The following is a 16,959-nucleotide window of genomic DNA, read 5'->3' as shown; positions in this document are numbered from 1 at the left end:
TTCTACCTCCCAAGATCATCCACTTTTTTAAGCACTCTCTTATTAGCTATTCTAAACCATGTTCCTTCCATTTGCCAGCCTAAGTTGAGTAAGCCATCTAGGAACCCTTATGTTCTGATATAAGGCCTCTACTTAAACGTTAGCTAGTAAAAGGGCGCAAGGCAAGAATTGTATCAAACAAAAAAAGAACGAACCTCTTCATACCATCTTTAGCAACTATACTAGATGGATTTATATTTAAAAATGTAGGTTGTTCCAATCATAATTATTTAGGAATCACAAAAAATAACTACAAACATCATTAAAAAAAACTCAAATAAAAACAGAATATGAGATATGTAATCATAAAAGTGTAAAACACAAAACAAACCCAAATGGTCCCTCCAATGAGGGGTTTTTCCATCCTAAAAAAACAATTGGATCTAGATGAAACGTTGTAACATATGTCAATAGAATAGATATATAAGAGAAGGAAAATTAAAGCCAGAATTTCATAACCCAGCAACGAATAAAAAAAAAAAAGGAAAATTAAGAAAAAAAAGAAAAGAGTAATTGATAATTTTTAAACAACATTTATTCAAAAGGGTGATACAATACACTAACCTTCAACCATGCATTAAAATGTGATGCCTTCATAATTCTCTTCTCATTTTCCTGCTTTCTTATTTGTGTCTTTCATTTCAATTGTAGAAAAATATTCATTTCAATTTTGCATAATATTACATGATTAGAAGAAAAAAAATAAGAAAAAATATATCTTTAAGACATCTCTCTCACAACATGCATTGATGTCTCATGTTGTGAGAGTTGTCTCATTAGATTCTTTTCCATTAGTTGTAAAGGATATCCACGTCGCGCAACTACTATTTTTGGGATATAACTTTTATTTTATTAGTATTGATGTATATTATTTTATAAATTATTTTAAAGGATATTATTGTTGTAAAGGATATTATTTTATATAATATTGATGTATATTATTCATTTTTTTTTATTCTTAGAAAGTTTCTAGAAAATCTATAGATTTAATTGTAAAATAACATTCATTTTAACTACTAGCTTTTTTTTTTTTTTTTAATAATTTTGTTGAGTTACGATTATAAATTCTTTTTTTTTTTTATAGGAATAACGGTTATTTAATTGAATTAGGAGTATTTTTAACAATTTTTTAAATAAAGCCACCGACGATCAAGAGTCCAGCCTGATGGTCTGCTCAGAAGTCAGAAGCGTGACTTTGTATGTGAATCCAAATCTGTTATGGGGCCATGGCGTTGTCACTTTGCTAATCTTTGTTTTCCCTCGTGGGCCCAATATAGTCTATCAATCACAGTTCTGAAGTTGGGTCAGGCCATTAACACTTTAAATAAATAAATAGCATGGAAGTGGAACAATATGAACAAACAAAGCACCATTTTTCTTTTTTTCTTTTTCTAAATTTGACAGAGGTACATGAAGATGCCAAATGACCTGACCTGGCTACAAGACAATATCAACTCGATTCCATGTATTTTGGGGCTTGACGGCAGTTGTAAGAGAGACCTTTTTATCTTTACAAATTAATTAAATCATATTTATTTAACTTTAGATATAGTTTTTTTTCTTCTTCTTTCATTTACAGTCTCTTTTTTCTCACTTTTTGAAATACAAAATTATAATATTTTTTTTTTTGTCGGTAATATGGTTAACACTTAATATTTTTTGTAACATAATTGATATTAAATTTAAAATTTATCAAATTTAATTTTGAAAAACTAATTTTTACTGGCACAATTGTAACATGTGTTAGTGATTTTTTTTTCCCATTTAATTAATTTCTTCATATCCAGATGAATTTTTTTTAACTGACATTTAAAAGACATGCCAAAAAACCTAATTTATCAAAAAAAAAAAAATATTATAGATTCAATTAATCAATAATTTCAACATTCACAAGGAAAAATTGGTTAACTGAAAATCAAATTAATGCTACAATTTTACACTTTAATTGTAAGACATAAGATATAAAGTATAAAATAAATAAAATAAAAAATCTTATATTTCTATTAAAAAAAATTATTTAAGTTAAATATGACTTTTGATGATAAGTTTATGGCGGGTAAAAGGGACCACGAAAAACTTCTAGAGAAAAAGAGCAAAAAGAAAATATGGCTTACTTCTTCTTTTTTTTTTTTTTTTTCCACCCAAAAATAAAAAAACTAAAATATATATAAGAAACATATTTTATTGTAAGCTGCAATATATTAAAACCAAAATTATGTAACTATTTTGCAGTTGGAGGGCTGAGGCAATTCTCAATTGCCTATATACTAGATAAGTTTACCCCACTGCAAGTTTCTTGGCAAAACCCAATAAGTCTTTAGTTACAAAATATTTCATAAAATTTTATATGTCCTAATCTTGCCACCTGACATACACATAAATCCAAAATTTGAGTTTGAGACTTTTCTTTTGATTTCAAAATTTGGCGAGGCTATGGGATAGAAGTGAAGTGACACGACAAATAAAATATCTGTGAAATTTACTGTGCAGTTCTTTATGTAAACAGAGACAGAGAGATTCAAATTCAGCATAAAAATAATAAAAACAACAAACAAACCACGAGTCCACAAGGCAAATACCCAAATAGTGAATGACAGCCTCGAAAATCGATGTTGATGTTGATTGTCGATGTCGGTCCCCTGCATATTGGAGGCAAGAAGACTAGGGAAGGGAAGGAACGCTAGAAAGGACAGTATTAACATGGTCTCTTCTTACTCTAATAGTATATGTGAATGTGATGTGAGCATGATCTGGTTACATTATGCAATTTTTATCTTGCAAATTTGTTGTTTATATGCTTTCGACTCTTTGGATGATCACAAACCATGTGATGCTCCCACTCAATGAAACGTTATTTTCTTCCATCATGATCATATGAATTATGCATATGGCCCTAGTAATGTCCCGATGAAAATAATGTCCCAACCCAACGGCACATCACTCCTACTCATTCATAAGCAGTCTAGTTTGTTTATTATCACATATTTTGTAAATAATTGTTGTTATAATAAATAATTTAAAGTTCAAACTTATCAGTGTTAAAGATCTATTAGCTGCATAATATAAGCTCAAGCCTAATCCTATTTTGTATGTAAGTCAAGTTTCATACTTTTATTAAAAATCTATTAATCATAGTTATACAGGTTTGTTTAAGGTTTAGCCTACTATATATAATCATATTGAATTCATTATAAACACAATATTTATACTATACTCTCATATGATAAAAATGTAACCTTGAGATTTTCTTTGTGGATGTAGGTTTTTTAGGCTGAACCATGCATGTAATCCTCATGTTCTTGTATTTTCTATTTTACGGTTTCTCTTTCGCATTTATTTTAATATATTTAACATGATATCAGAGCTAATATTCAACAATATAAAAAGATTAATAAAGATTCATATCAAGGTTTTCAGACCTGGACCGAATCGAGAGGTCGGACCGTGAAAACTGAGAACCGGGATGAAAATCGGTTTTTTAAGCATAAAGAACCAATTTTTTTGTTAATTCTATGAACCTCTAAAACCGAGGTTGGACCGCATGAACTGGTGGCAAGAACCGTGCAGTCCAACCCCTTAGCAATTTTTTTTTTTTAATAAAAACAACTTAACACAATTTTATTCTACTTAATTAAATTATCCATCTCTTACAAGGAATAAAAAAAAATTATAATTAAAATCCTTCAAAGATATTCAACTTTACTTCAAAAATTAACCATAAATTTTAATGTTTTCATGGTTATTATTTTATTTTATTAACTTTCTTATTTAATTATTAAATATATGCTTGAAAATCATTAAATTTCCCTCACATATATAGATATATTAGTCAATTTTGCTAGTTTTATAAATTTAATATCTATATTTAGGCTTTAATTAATTATTAAATTAATTATGACGTCATCATGGTTTGACCCCGGTTCGACCTCAAAAACCTTGAACCTCTCCCTTTTATGGATCAATGAACGGTCGGAGCCTGAAAACCTTGATTCATATAACTATCTATGTATACTTTAAGTACGTGACCATATAATTATTTAAACACACCACATGATGAATTTGGTACTAACTAAAATTTCATAATTTAAAATAAAATATTTAAACGAGGCATTTATTTCAGGAATGCTATTTTTCAAACACCAATTTTAAAATTTTGGGTGAAAAAGAGTTCTTTTCTTGTCCTATTACAAGTATTATATCAACTAGAGTTTTATATAAGTATTAAAACAATTTTTCATATTTTCATTAAAAAAAAAAAAATCATATGAATAATTTAACAACATTTCATATGTATTTTTTTATATAATTGAAAAATATTCCTATAAAATAGTATGTTTCCACCATGATTCCATTAATAAGTTAGAAATGAATATCTTAACACACACACATATATATAATTTTTTTTTTTAATTTCAACCTATAATGTCTACTCCTTCTGATGAAATCTTTTTATTATCATACCAAGACATCAATTAATTTTAAAGATCTCTTATCATCTATAAAAAATTTTACTAATTGAACTAATTGAAACCATAAATATATTAAAAAACCAATCAATATATATATATATATATAAGAATCACCATTCACCGATACGTTGTCTTGTATAACACAAAACAATATCAAATAATTTAAATTAAAAAATTGAAGATCCATAGGAATAGGTGGCAGGTCTTTCAACTCACAAAATGGGATTTTTTTTTTGAGTAATCAAATCAAAAGATGTTCCCTCAAAGTTAAAAAAAAGGCAAAAGGCCATCACAGATATCGATTATTCGATTATTGGATTATTAAAAAGCCAATTAATAATTAATTTGGATTAAAGTAGATTAACACATAATATCATATATCTCTTTCTCAAAAAAAAAAAAAAAATCATATATCTGGCACACGTGAGAGGGCGGCTGAATCTTCCACTTTATTATTATTGGGTTTGCTTTGCTTGAGGACTGTTGAGATCTGTGAACTGTGAATAGTGATTTGTGAACACGTCCACACCTGGCAATTTATTATTGGTTTAGAAGCCTCCATCTCCGCCGTCCTTATTTCACAATGTGGCATCCTAGGAACCGTCGCTTGTTTGACACTCTGGTCGATATGATTTGTCGGCTCCGCATCTTTACGCGCTTTGTTTTATCCGTGGGAAGCACAAAAATCTTAATTCTTAAGACATCTTTCTAACCAAAAAAAAAAAAATCTACCAAAAGGATAAGGCTTATTATTTTTTGGCAAGATTCCTATTCATGTAACCCTCGTGTTCTTGTGTTATTTATTTTATAGTAAAAATAAACTAGTCAAATAGAGATACTAATTTGTTTGGTAATATTATTTTTGCCAGTTTATTTTTTAGTTAGTTTATTTTTATTATTATTTATGGGTCTTATCATAGACGGAGCCATTCATTGATTAGGGGCAGTGGCCTCCCCTAATTTTTTTTAATAATATAATTATATAACTATATATTTAGGTACTAATTTTAGTAACTTTTGTCTATCTTATTGATCATTATAAGAGAAATGCTATAATTACGAATTTTTTTTACAATATTTTTACAGACTATTGAGGTTGCCAAATTTTACTGGTTTGCATCTAAGTCCACCACTTACATTACTTTTTTACTTACTAATAACACTAATCACAACAAAAATTTGTAGATCTAGTATTTTCCTCCTTTTAAAGTCCATAAAAAAATTTATAGATCTAAAATCTAAAAAAAAAAAATACAAGCCCAAAATATTAGCCTAACAACAAAAATTACCAATAGGCTTTAAAAAAAAAAAAAAAAAAAAATTGAGACTAATCAACCGATTTTACCAAAAACAAACAACTTAGCCCTTTAAAAAAAATTAAACAAAATAATTTTGTCCTTACCAACAAAAGACATACTCTACACACACATAAAAAAAATAATAATAATAAAAGAAAACCTTTGCCGACTAAGTAATAGAGCCAAAAGCCGAAACCACTGCATATAACTAACAATAAATCCGCCCCCTAACTGCAAGTCCTGGCTCCGCCCCTGGGTCTCATTATACTTTTTGGTATTATTCATAGGTATCATAGTACTATTTCAACTAAAATTTACCTTTATTTATAGTACTTTTAGCGAAAAATCTTCAATTTCAACAAAAAATCTTCAATTTCAGCAAAAGAAATGGATCTAAATACACTCTTAGAATATGAATATAGTATGCAGAAGACTAGAAGAGGACACTAGAAATATCATTGCATCCATCCAATACAAAGCAAGTTTCTTTCTAGGTTTGGAGCTATCTATAGGGTCGATGTCGAGCCTAGTTTTATTCAGAAATTTGGATTTTGCATGGACATTGTTGTCATATTCGAAGTGAAAATAAATTCTGACTCTTAGCATGAAACAAAAATTATATTACTTTTTTTTATCAAAAAATAAAAAATGATATAACTTTTAAAATAAACACACTGAGAAAAAATGGGAGAGGTGTAAAATAAGTAGTGTTTTGATAACGGTGAAATTTTTTGGCAATGAGATTTCGATGTGGGGGTAATTTGTAAGTTTTGGAGATCGAGCTCAAGTGGATTATTAAAGACCTATAAAATTTTTACAATTCATTTATGTTCATATAATACATTTCAACAAAAACCAATATTCTCAGCAATAATGTTAACCTTGTAGCTCAGTGACTAGTTGATAAATAAACCAAAAATTAAGTGGAATATATCACTGTTTCGGCCAAGGGAGGCAAAGCCAATAGCTAGAAACCTTGTAGCTCATGAGCTACAATAATTGTAGATCAATAATTTTTTATGTTGATTTCTGTTCTTATAACTTTAGATTAGAATCTTATTGTTCCTATATCACCTTACTGCCCCCACTCATAACCAACTATGGCCAAACATCCAATCAAAATTATTTTCAAATATTTTATTAATAGTTTAGTAAATACTCATATACAACACTTTGCAAGTTTGTAAGTGAAAAAAAAAAAAAATTGAATCATTACATATTGAGAGTTAATTGGTAGCCACACAACTTACCAAAACCAGTTACTTTCTTTGCAAACTTTGAGTGATATTCTAGTAACTGATCTACCAATATGACAATGAGTGATATAGTTGTTGCCACCGGTTACTTATAGTATGGGGGATGTTGTTTGACGACAAAATGATGTTTGTGCTTTGTGGGGCTTAATATCTGTGGGTTAACCGACATGATCTAAATGCCCTTTCGCATTCAGGTTCATTGAAATATATATGATACTTTTATGAACTTAGGATACCTTAATTTGTATCCATCTAATTATGCCGACATCTAAATTGTCATATTTGATTTATTTTTAGGACTCCTATAATAATTATTTATTCTTCTCAAACTATCCTTAGGTTTAAAAATATTATATCAAAATTACCCATGTATCACTTTTACATAGCTCCTTACAAATAAAATAAAAATAATAATTATATCAGACGTGCATGTATGAAGTCAAATCTTCTAAAATAATAGTTTTATCATATATTACGAAAATAATTATTTCCAATATTTTTTAATGATTTAGAAGGACATCATACATTGCCAATCGAAATTGTTTATTTACAATTAAACATGAAAATGATGCATTTTAATTTCCTACGAATCTCAAAAGATTAACAAAAACGCTACTAAAAATTTAAAGATAGTTTTAGAAGTTTTTAGAACCCAAAAATAGGATAGAGAAGTTGCAAAGGCGCGTGGAGCGAAGAGGATGTCGGCAGCGGTAGCCAAGAATAAAAAAAAAAAAAAAAAAAAAAAAAAAAAAAAAAAAAAAAAAGTGGTTGTCCAATAGGAATGAAAAAAGGGGCACATGGAACACTTTGGCTTTGCCACGTAGTTCCTCCATTTATTATGATTCCTTTCTCAGCAAAAAAAGAGCAGTGATACACTTAATTTACACGCTAAGGAACCGCGAATATTACGAATTATATATGAGTATTTCATTTTTCACGTATCCAAATCCAATGCATGGACAGCACGTGGGAACCGTACGTGTGACTGACTCTATAAATTCACCTGTTTCTCCTTGCACTTTCTTCTATCACACAACACAACACAACACACAAGTAATATAAGTCATTGGATCATCAGTTACCAATTTTCATTTACTACTCTTTTTCGATTCCAACAAAAAGAAAAGAAAAGAAATATGACAGCTGCTACCTGCATTGATATCATCTTGGCCATTATTTTGCCTCCTCTTGGTGTTTTCCTCAAGTTTGGTATCCGGGTACCTAATTCATTCATTTTCTTTATTTTATTTCATTTCATTTCATATATTTTTATATTTCTTTCTTATTCATTTTTCATGTGGTTAATTAATTCAGGCCGAGTTTTGGATTTGTTTGTTGCTGACCATTCTTGGCTATATCCCTGGGATACTTTATGCTCTCTATATTATCACCAAGTGAACTTCAATCTTTGTAAGCGCCCATTCACTTCTCTCTCTCTCTCCCCTTTGCTACTGTTTTATTTTTATATTTCGTATAACCATTTTTTTTAATGCTAAACTAAATTCTTTTTTGACTGAAAATGGTAAAATATTTCTAAAAGAAGGATTTATTAAAACAAAAAAAAAAAAAAATGTTATCTATTTAAATAATACCTAATTGTCTAAAATAGCCTATCTCCATTTGATGGGTTTTTTTTGCATAATTGAATATACAATATAGCCGCTGCACATCTTGGTAGGATAGTCACTTCATAAGTATAAGAATTTGTGGAATGTGAGGGCAAGAGTCGGGTTCAAAACTATATAGGATAAATGAGTTACTTTCTATATATAGAAGATAAAATATTTCAGGTGGATGAGTTAGTTTCTATATATATATATATATATATATATATATCGATACGTTTACTCTTTTTGTATAGGATGGTGGGTAAGCTATAATGATTAAAATTTGTGTCCATCCAAAGAAAGAAAAAAAAAATTATCAATAAAAAATTCATAAAGGTAAATTGTTGTGGGTATGAGAAATCAACATGGAAAAAAGAACTCACTTGAAATTGCAATTTGATCGTTTTTCTAAGTTGAACAAGTTTGAATTAACAACTTCTTTTATGGTAATAAGTAGATGATTTGTTAATGTATTTGTAAAAGTAAAAACAAAAGCGGAGAGGGCGCCCCAAATGTCACTCTTTCACTCATGAGTCATGAGTCTTGGGGCTGGCTACGAGTTTGGGTTATGGATAGACTCATGGTCATAGATAGCGTTTAATGCATAGGCCCCGCGTGATCTTGACGTTACCTGCACTTTACTTCTTGTTTTCATCTTAATAATTGTGACTAATAAGTAATAAATGGACTGCTTTTTTCTCTAAATTGTGAATGAGCTGAGCTGGGCTTTTAAGCTTTTGGACAATTTTGCATCTTATTATTTTTACTTTTTTTGGGCAGGAGGAGTTGTGAACTGTGAACGGCAATATGTTTTTTGTTTCTCTGATTTGGGGTTCGTTTATAGTCGTTGATGGACAGTTGATTCTTCATTATGTGTGTCAAAGTGTTTAAGATTTCCTTTTCCTTTTTTCTTTTTCTTTTCCCTTCTTTTTATTATTATTTTATAGTCTGATGTAAAGGTGGAAATGGAATATTATTGGTTTTGTATGATGGTGGTGGTGGGTACATATCACACTTAGCATACATATAAACCAATGCAGTACCAACAAACACATCTGTTTGCTAATGGTGAGATTTTTTCGCAATGAGATTTCGATGTGGGGGTAATTTGTAAGTTTGGATTATTAAAGACATATAAATTTTTACAATTCATTTATGTTCATATAATACATTTCAACAAAAACCAATATTGTCAGTAATAATGTTAACCTTTTAGCTCAGTGACTAGTTGAATAAATAAACCAAAAATTAAGTGGAAAATATCAATGAGTAAGCCTAAGCCCTCACCCTAAAATCACATGGAAGGTCAAAAATTAGAATTAAATGCCAAGTATGACAATTATCCATTCCTTATGGTCCATTTGTATTTCAAATTATTTTGAATATACAAGATAAAATTTAAAATCCATAATATCTATTTTATGATGATAATTGTTTAACATGAACCGAATATTCCAATGTATTGGTGATGATGTAAGATTTAAGCGACAATTATCTCCTTTAAAAAGGGGAGAGAATGTTGTAATAGCAGAATTTCTATTACTAAATTATTGTGGAAAAATATATCCAAATAGCATTCCCATGCAAGATTGAATGTGAAAATATTATGAACTTTAGAAAAAGATTCCCAAAATAAATAAATAATGAAGACGAAGAGTACTTGGCAAGAAAATAAAATAAACACATATACACACCAATGATTTACATGGTTAGTCCAGGTGGTCACATGACAAAATTTCACTAAAATACAAAATGGTGTAATGACATTCTCACAGATCACAATACCCAAATCTCAATAGACCCAAATTATTTTCTCACATAAATACAAAGTTTTCTATCAGACTATTAGTACAAAAGTTGGGGTTGAATACAAAGTTAGGGGTTTAACCATTATCAACGAGAAGTTTTCTCATCTTTGCACAAAGCCCCCTTCAAAGAGATTTTTGATCTTTCACTCCTTACATTTTGCCACTCCACACCTAACCTTCTATATATACCGCACAAAGGCACATATATACGGAGCAAAATAACCAAAGCGTGGGCAATTAAGCACTATTGTGCATCCATGCAAGAAAGTCATGTATGCATTTGGTGGAGATTTGATACCACTTCTTGACAATGCACCAAAATCACAACCTTCAAGAGGGAAAATTTGATCTTGGCATGCGCCTAATGCTACGCCTATATTAACTTGCATGTGTTGACGATACATGCAAAACAGAGAAGGCACATGCAAGTAGTATTTGGCTTATAGTACTTTTTCAATCACCAATTCGCCAATTCCGTAGTCAAATAAGGTGGCTACACTCCAAGTTGGCAGAGAGGTTTTCTAGCCGTACAAGACAAAGCTAGGCCTATCCACGGGCTGGCCTAGGTCGAGTTTGTACCCAACTTACCCAACTTAGAACCGACCCTACCACTTCGAGTTATAGGAAATCTAACCCACCACCAATCGTTGGAAAACACAGTTCGGTTTAGTTTCAAGTCGGCTGGATAGTGTCAGTTTCGGTCGAAACCAATGGAGCAGCACTAATGGGGAGAACTGGCCAGATCTTGACGGATCTCATTGAGATCTAGCCAAATCTCCACGGATTTGCGTCTAAGAGTGGCAAATCTCGGTTGGGCTAGTTGGATTCGGTTTTTCATGTGAAGACCTGCTAACCGACCCGTCAAATTTCGTTTTTGGACATGTAGACTCACCACTAACCACTGCTGGAGTCTGGTTGGATGGTTTCCAGTTTGAGCCTCAGCGGTTTGGTCGTGCGGGTTGGCCAGGGTACGGGTCAGCTTGGACACCCCTAAACAAAGCCATATTTGATTTGGGTTAATTTTTATGTGATGCTAATCTACATGCACATGCTATTGTACTCAACTCAAGCTAGGAGTGTGCATAGGTCGGTTTAAAAAAAATTCAACCCACCGGTATTAGGTTGGATAAGTTTTATTTTATTTTACTTGAGTATTAAATATTACTACCAACACAAATAAGAAAAAACTTATAACTTAATAAACCAGAGTATTAGCATGAAACTAACACAAACTATTTTATTAGTGTTTTATAGTTTAAACCAATACAAATAACAACAAATTTATATTGTTAGTTCATCAAACCAGCACAATTAATCTAATCAAATGACATTTCATTTAGTTATTAAGAATAAGATATCAAATAGTTCTATCTCAACTCAGTTAAGAAACAAAATAAACATGAACTAGTTTTATTATTCTATAGTTAGTAGAATATTATATAGTTTCTATCCCAACTCAATTAATAAACAAAAGAGTAAATAATAAAATCATATTATATATATGTGTGTGTGTGTGTTGGGTGGGGGGGGGTGTGGTCAGATGGGGTTAGGCAGATTTGTGAATCTACTAACCCACACCTAGATAGATCCATCATAAAAAAGATTTTGGCATTCTAATTAAACCCACAAACCCCTAAAAATCAACCAAACCTAGCGGGTTGAGTTTAATTGGGTTGGTTTCAGTAAATTGGTGGGTGAGTTGCACACCCCTAATTCAATCCATTTTTGGCTCTACACCCTTAATTCAAGCCATTTTCTAACGGGGAATTGGTGGACTATAAGGAGCAAAAAAATGCTCAACCATGTTGAATTTGTGTGCCTATGACTAATGAATCTAGGATAGGTGCATTTTTAGGTTTGACAAACTTGCACTGAAGTTATTAATTGAAAATTTAATAAAATTCAATTAAAAAAAAAGTCAAAATATCTTTCTATATTTATACTAATAAAATTATCACTATTATTTCGATGGTTCTCTTAGAAATTATTAAACATTTCGTTTTCAACTTTACATGAGTAAGCCTAAAACTTCACCTCTAGACAAGATAAAATTTGAAACCTCAAACCTGTAACATATATCTATACATATTTTATGATGAGGGTTGTTTAACTGAACATGAGAGGAATATTTCAATGTATTTTCTTTCCAAAAAAAAAAAAAAAGATAGGATAAGAGTTTGTGAATTGAATATTTAATTAGAAGAATTTAGAAGTTTTTAGAACCGAAAAATAGGATAGAGAAGTTGCAAAGGCGCGTGGAGCGAAGATGATGTCGGCAGCGGTAGCCAAGAATAAAAAAAAAAAAAAAAAAGGAATGAAAAAAGGGGCACATGGAACACTTTGGCTTTGCCACGTAGTTCCTCCATTTATTATGATTCCTATCTCAACAATAAAACAAAGAGAAAGTGACAGACAGACTTTATTAATTTTCACACACTTTGTTAACACCACTAAGGATAAGGAACCGCAAATATTACTAAGAATTATAGGATTATTTCATTCTCACGTATCCAAATCCAATGCATGGACAGCACGTGGGAATCGTACGCGTGACTGACTCTATATATTCACCTGTTTCTCCTTGCACTTTCTTCTATCACACAACACAACACATAAGTTTAGTTATTGAATCATCATCATCACTTACCAATCTTCATTTACTACTCTTTTTCCAACAAAAAGAAAAAGAAATATGACAACTGCTACCTTCATAGATATCCTCTTGGCCATTCTTTTGCCTCCTCTTGGTGTTTTCCTCAGGTTTGGTTGCGAGGTACCTAATTCATTCACTTTCTTTATTTCATTTCATTTCTTTTTTCTTTTTTTTTCTTTTTTTTTTAATTTTTCTTTCTTATTCATTTTTCATGTGGTTGATTATTAATTCAGGTCGAGTTTTGGATTTGTTTGTTGCTGACCCTTTTTGGCTATCTCCCTGGGATACTTTATGCTATCTATGTTATCACCAAGTGAACTTCAATCTTTGTAAGCGCCCGTTCACTTCTCTCTCTCTCCCCCCTTTGCTTCTGTTTTATTTTTATATTTTGTATAACCATTTTTTTAATGCTAAACTAAATTCTTTTTTGACTGAAAATGGTAAAATATTTCTAAAAGAAGGATTTATTAAAACAAAAATAATATTATCTATTAAATAATACTTAATTGTCTAAAATACCCAATCTCCACTTGATGTGTTCTTTGTGCATAATTGAATATACAATATATCTACCCACACTTTTGTGCAGTGATCACTTTTACAAGTATAAATCTTGTAGGACGAGAGGGTAAGGGTGAGTTATGAGTTACTTTCTATATATACAAGATAAAACGTTTTAGATGGGTGTGTTACTTTCTATATATATATATATATATATATATATATATATATATCGATACGGTTACTCTTTTTGTGTAGGATGGTGGGTAAGCTATAATGATTAAAATGTCTCTCAAAAAGAAGAAAAAAGAATTATCAATAAAAAATTCATAAAGGTAAATGGTTGTGGGTATGAGAAATCAACCTGGAAAAAAGAACTCTACTACCGTCCTAAAAAAAGAAATCAATATATAATGTATTATTTATAAGCCTAATTTAAAAAAATTATATATTACTTTCGTGTTGTGTGTTCTAATAATTATTGACTATTTAAAAAAAAAAAAAAAAAAACTCACTTGAAATTGCAATTTGACCGTTTTTCTAAGTTGAACAAGTTTGAATTAACAACTTCTTTTATGGTAACAAGTAGATGATTTGTTAATGTATTTGTAAAAGTAAAAACAAAAGCAGAGAGGCCCAAATGTCACTCTCTCACTCATGAGTCATGACTCATGAGTCATGGGGCTGGCTGTGAGTTTGGGTTATGGTAAGACTCATAGTCATAGACAGCGTTTAATGCATAGGCCCCGCGTGATCTTGACGTTACCTGCACTATACTTCTTGTATTTCATCTTAATAATTGTGACTTAACCCTTAAGCATGGACTGCCTTTATCCTCTAATTATGGGCTAAGCTTTTGACAATTTTGCATCTTTTTTTGGGCAGGTGGAGGTGTGACCTGTGAACGGCAATATGTCTTTCGTTTCTCTGATTTGGGGTTCGTTTATAGGCGTTGATGGACAGTTGATTCTTCACTCTGTGTGTCAAACTGTTTAAGATTTTATTTTCCTTTTTCTTTTTCTTTTCCCTTCTTTTTTTAATCTGATGTAAAGGTGGAATATTGGTTTTGTATGATATTCTTAAACCCATGATGGGTATTTGAGAAAAGGTGTAAACTTTAGTTGATGCTTACTAAAGGCTTGGCTTCCATGCAAGTGCAAAGAAAATTTCATCAAAAGGCCATTGTATTTTAATATTGATGCTCATTCCCTTAACTTTTTTCTTTCTCCGATCCCCTGAAATACCGTAGGTTCCACAGGTTTCCTGCAAAAATGAATAAAAAATTAAGATATTCCTTATTATTATAAAGGCTGTTGTTGGTGTTGTATAATACACGCTTTCTTCACATTTTGGACATAATTCTTTTTATGACTACAGTGTAATGCTTCATTCTTGCAATGGCACCCAACAATTGATCCACAATGGAAGGGAAAGGGCACAAGTGAAGTATTGTATCAAACAGAAAAAGAACGAACTTCTTCATACCATCTTTAGCAACTATACCAAATGGATTGTGTTAAAAAATGTAGGCTGTTCCAATCATAATTATTTAGGAATCACAAAAAATAACTGTAAATATCATTATTAAAAAATAAAAATCAAATAAAAACAGGAAAAAGTGTAAAAACACAAAACAAACCCAAATGGTCCCTCCAATGAGGGGTTTTTCCATCCTACAAAAAACAATTTGATCTAGGTAACATATCTCAATTAAACAGATAAGAGAGGAAAAATTAAAGCCAGAATTTCATAACCCAGCAACGTATAAAAAAAATGGAAAATTAAGGAAAAAAAAAAAAGAGTAATTGATTATTTTTAAACAACATTAATTCAAAAATGTGATACAATACACTAACCTTCAACCACGCATTAAAATGTGATGCCTTCATAATTCTCTTCTCCTTTTCCTGATTTATTATCTATGTCATTCATTTCAATGATAGAAAAACATTCATTTCAATTTTGCATAATATTACATGATTAGAAGAAAAATGAAAAAAAAAAAAATGATCCTTAAGATATCTCTCTCACAAGAATAGAAAATCTGTACATTTCAATGGTAGAAAAATATTTATTTTAACTACTAGTTTTTTTTTTTTTTGGAATAATTTTGTTGAGTTGTGATTATAACTTCAATTTTTATTTTTTAGGAATAATAACTATTTAATTAAATTAGGAGTATATTTAACAAATTTATAAATTAAGTTACCGACAATCAAGAGTCTACCCTGATGGTCTGCTCAGAAGCCAGAACCGTGACTTTGTATGTGAATCCAAATCTGTTATGGGGCAATGGCGTTGTCACTTTGTTAATCTTTGGCTTTCCTCGTGGGCCCAATATAGTACATCAATCACAGATCTGAAGTTAGATCAGGCCATTAACACTTTACAAGTCCCATTGTCACCTCTAAATAAATAGCATGGAAGTGGAACAATATGAACTGTGATTGATGTACTATATCAATTGACCTAGCTACAAGACAAGATCAACTCGACTCTATGTATTTTGGGGCTTGGCGGCAGTTGTAAGAGAGACCATTTTATCTTTACAAATTAATTAAATCATATTTATTTAACTTTAGATATAGTTTTTTTTTTCCTATTTACAGTCTCTTTTTCTTACTTTTTGAAATAAAAAATTATACTAATTTTTTTTTTTTTGTCGGTAATATGGTTAACACTGAATATTTTTTGTAAGTTAAATATAATTTTATCAAATTTAATTTCGGAAAACTTATTTTTACTGGCACAATTGTAACATTTGTTAGTGATTTTTTTTCCCATTTTATTAATTCCTTCATATCTAGATGAAGTTTTTTAAAACATTTAAAAGACTGTTGAGGTCCAAAATATTACAAGTATTGAAATTTGAAACTAATGAGCCCTTAAGGATAGAAAGTCCAAATCCATAAGCCAATGCCCATTTAAAATAGGTAAAAGGAAGCCCAAGCTCATGAATGGGTAAGCCTTGGGCTTTAGAGAATGAAGAAAAAAGCAGAGGAAGCTTGGCCCAACCTTTGTGAGAAAAACCCCAAGGAGCCTAGAAAAAGACTGGACCAGAATACTGAGGAGTTGCTAGAATCAAGGAGTGGATCCTCAGGAAGTGCAGGAAAAAATCAACTAGGAGATAGACAGGTCAGAAAAGCATGCTCATGGGCACAAGGTTAAGACATAAAATTTTATGTCTTAATCTTGCCACCTCACATACGCATAAATCCAAAATTTGAGTTTGAGACTTCTGAGTTCAAATTTTGGCGAGGCTATACTCTATAGATGTGAAGTGGCATGACAAATTAATATTCTGTGAATTTTTTTTTTTTTGATAAAC

General features: G+C 30.6%; 2 protein-coding genes across 2 annotated transcripts; both read left to right on the top strand.

Moving 5' to 3' along the window:
* The first annotated feature begins 8,076 nt into the window (after positions 1–8,076).
* On the top strand, positions 8,077–9,821 carry LOC115981565 (hydrophobic protein RCI2B-like). Its single transcript, XM_031103788.1, has 3 exons — positions 8,077–8,279; positions 8,377–8,472; positions 9,450–9,821. Exons 1-2 carry the CDS (start codon positions 8,199–8,201, stop codon positions 8,458–8,460), a joined length of 165 nt encoding a protein of 54 aa, XP_030959648.1. The 5' UTR covers positions 8,077–8,198; the 3' UTR covers positions 8,461–8,472; positions 9,450–9,821.
* Positions 9,822–13,057: 3,236 nt separating this feature from the next.
* Positions 13,058–14,932, top strand: LOC115981564 (hydrophobic protein RCI2B). The gene is made up of 3 exons (XM_031103787.1): positions 13,058–13,250; positions 13,364–13,459; positions 14,517–14,932. The coding sequence occupies exons 1-2, from the start codon at positions 13,170–13,172 to the stop codon at positions 13,445–13,447; spliced, it is 165 nt and encodes a 54-aa protein (XP_030959647.1). The 5' UTR covers positions 13,058–13,169; the 3' UTR covers positions 13,448–13,459; positions 14,517–14,932.
* The last annotated feature ends 2,027 nt before the right edge of the window (positions 14,933–16,959 follow it).

The sequence above is a fragment of the Quercus lobata genome, chromosome 3 (genome assembly GCF_001633185.2).
Source record: "Quercus lobata isolate SW786 chromosome 3, ValleyOak3.0 Primary Assembly, whole genome shotgun sequence".
In the NCBI taxonomy this organism is placed as follows: Eukaryota; Viridiplantae; Streptophyta; class Magnoliopsida; order Fagales; family Fagaceae; genus Quercus; species Quercus lobata.
This window is presented reverse-complemented; position numbering and strand designations above follow the sequence as displayed.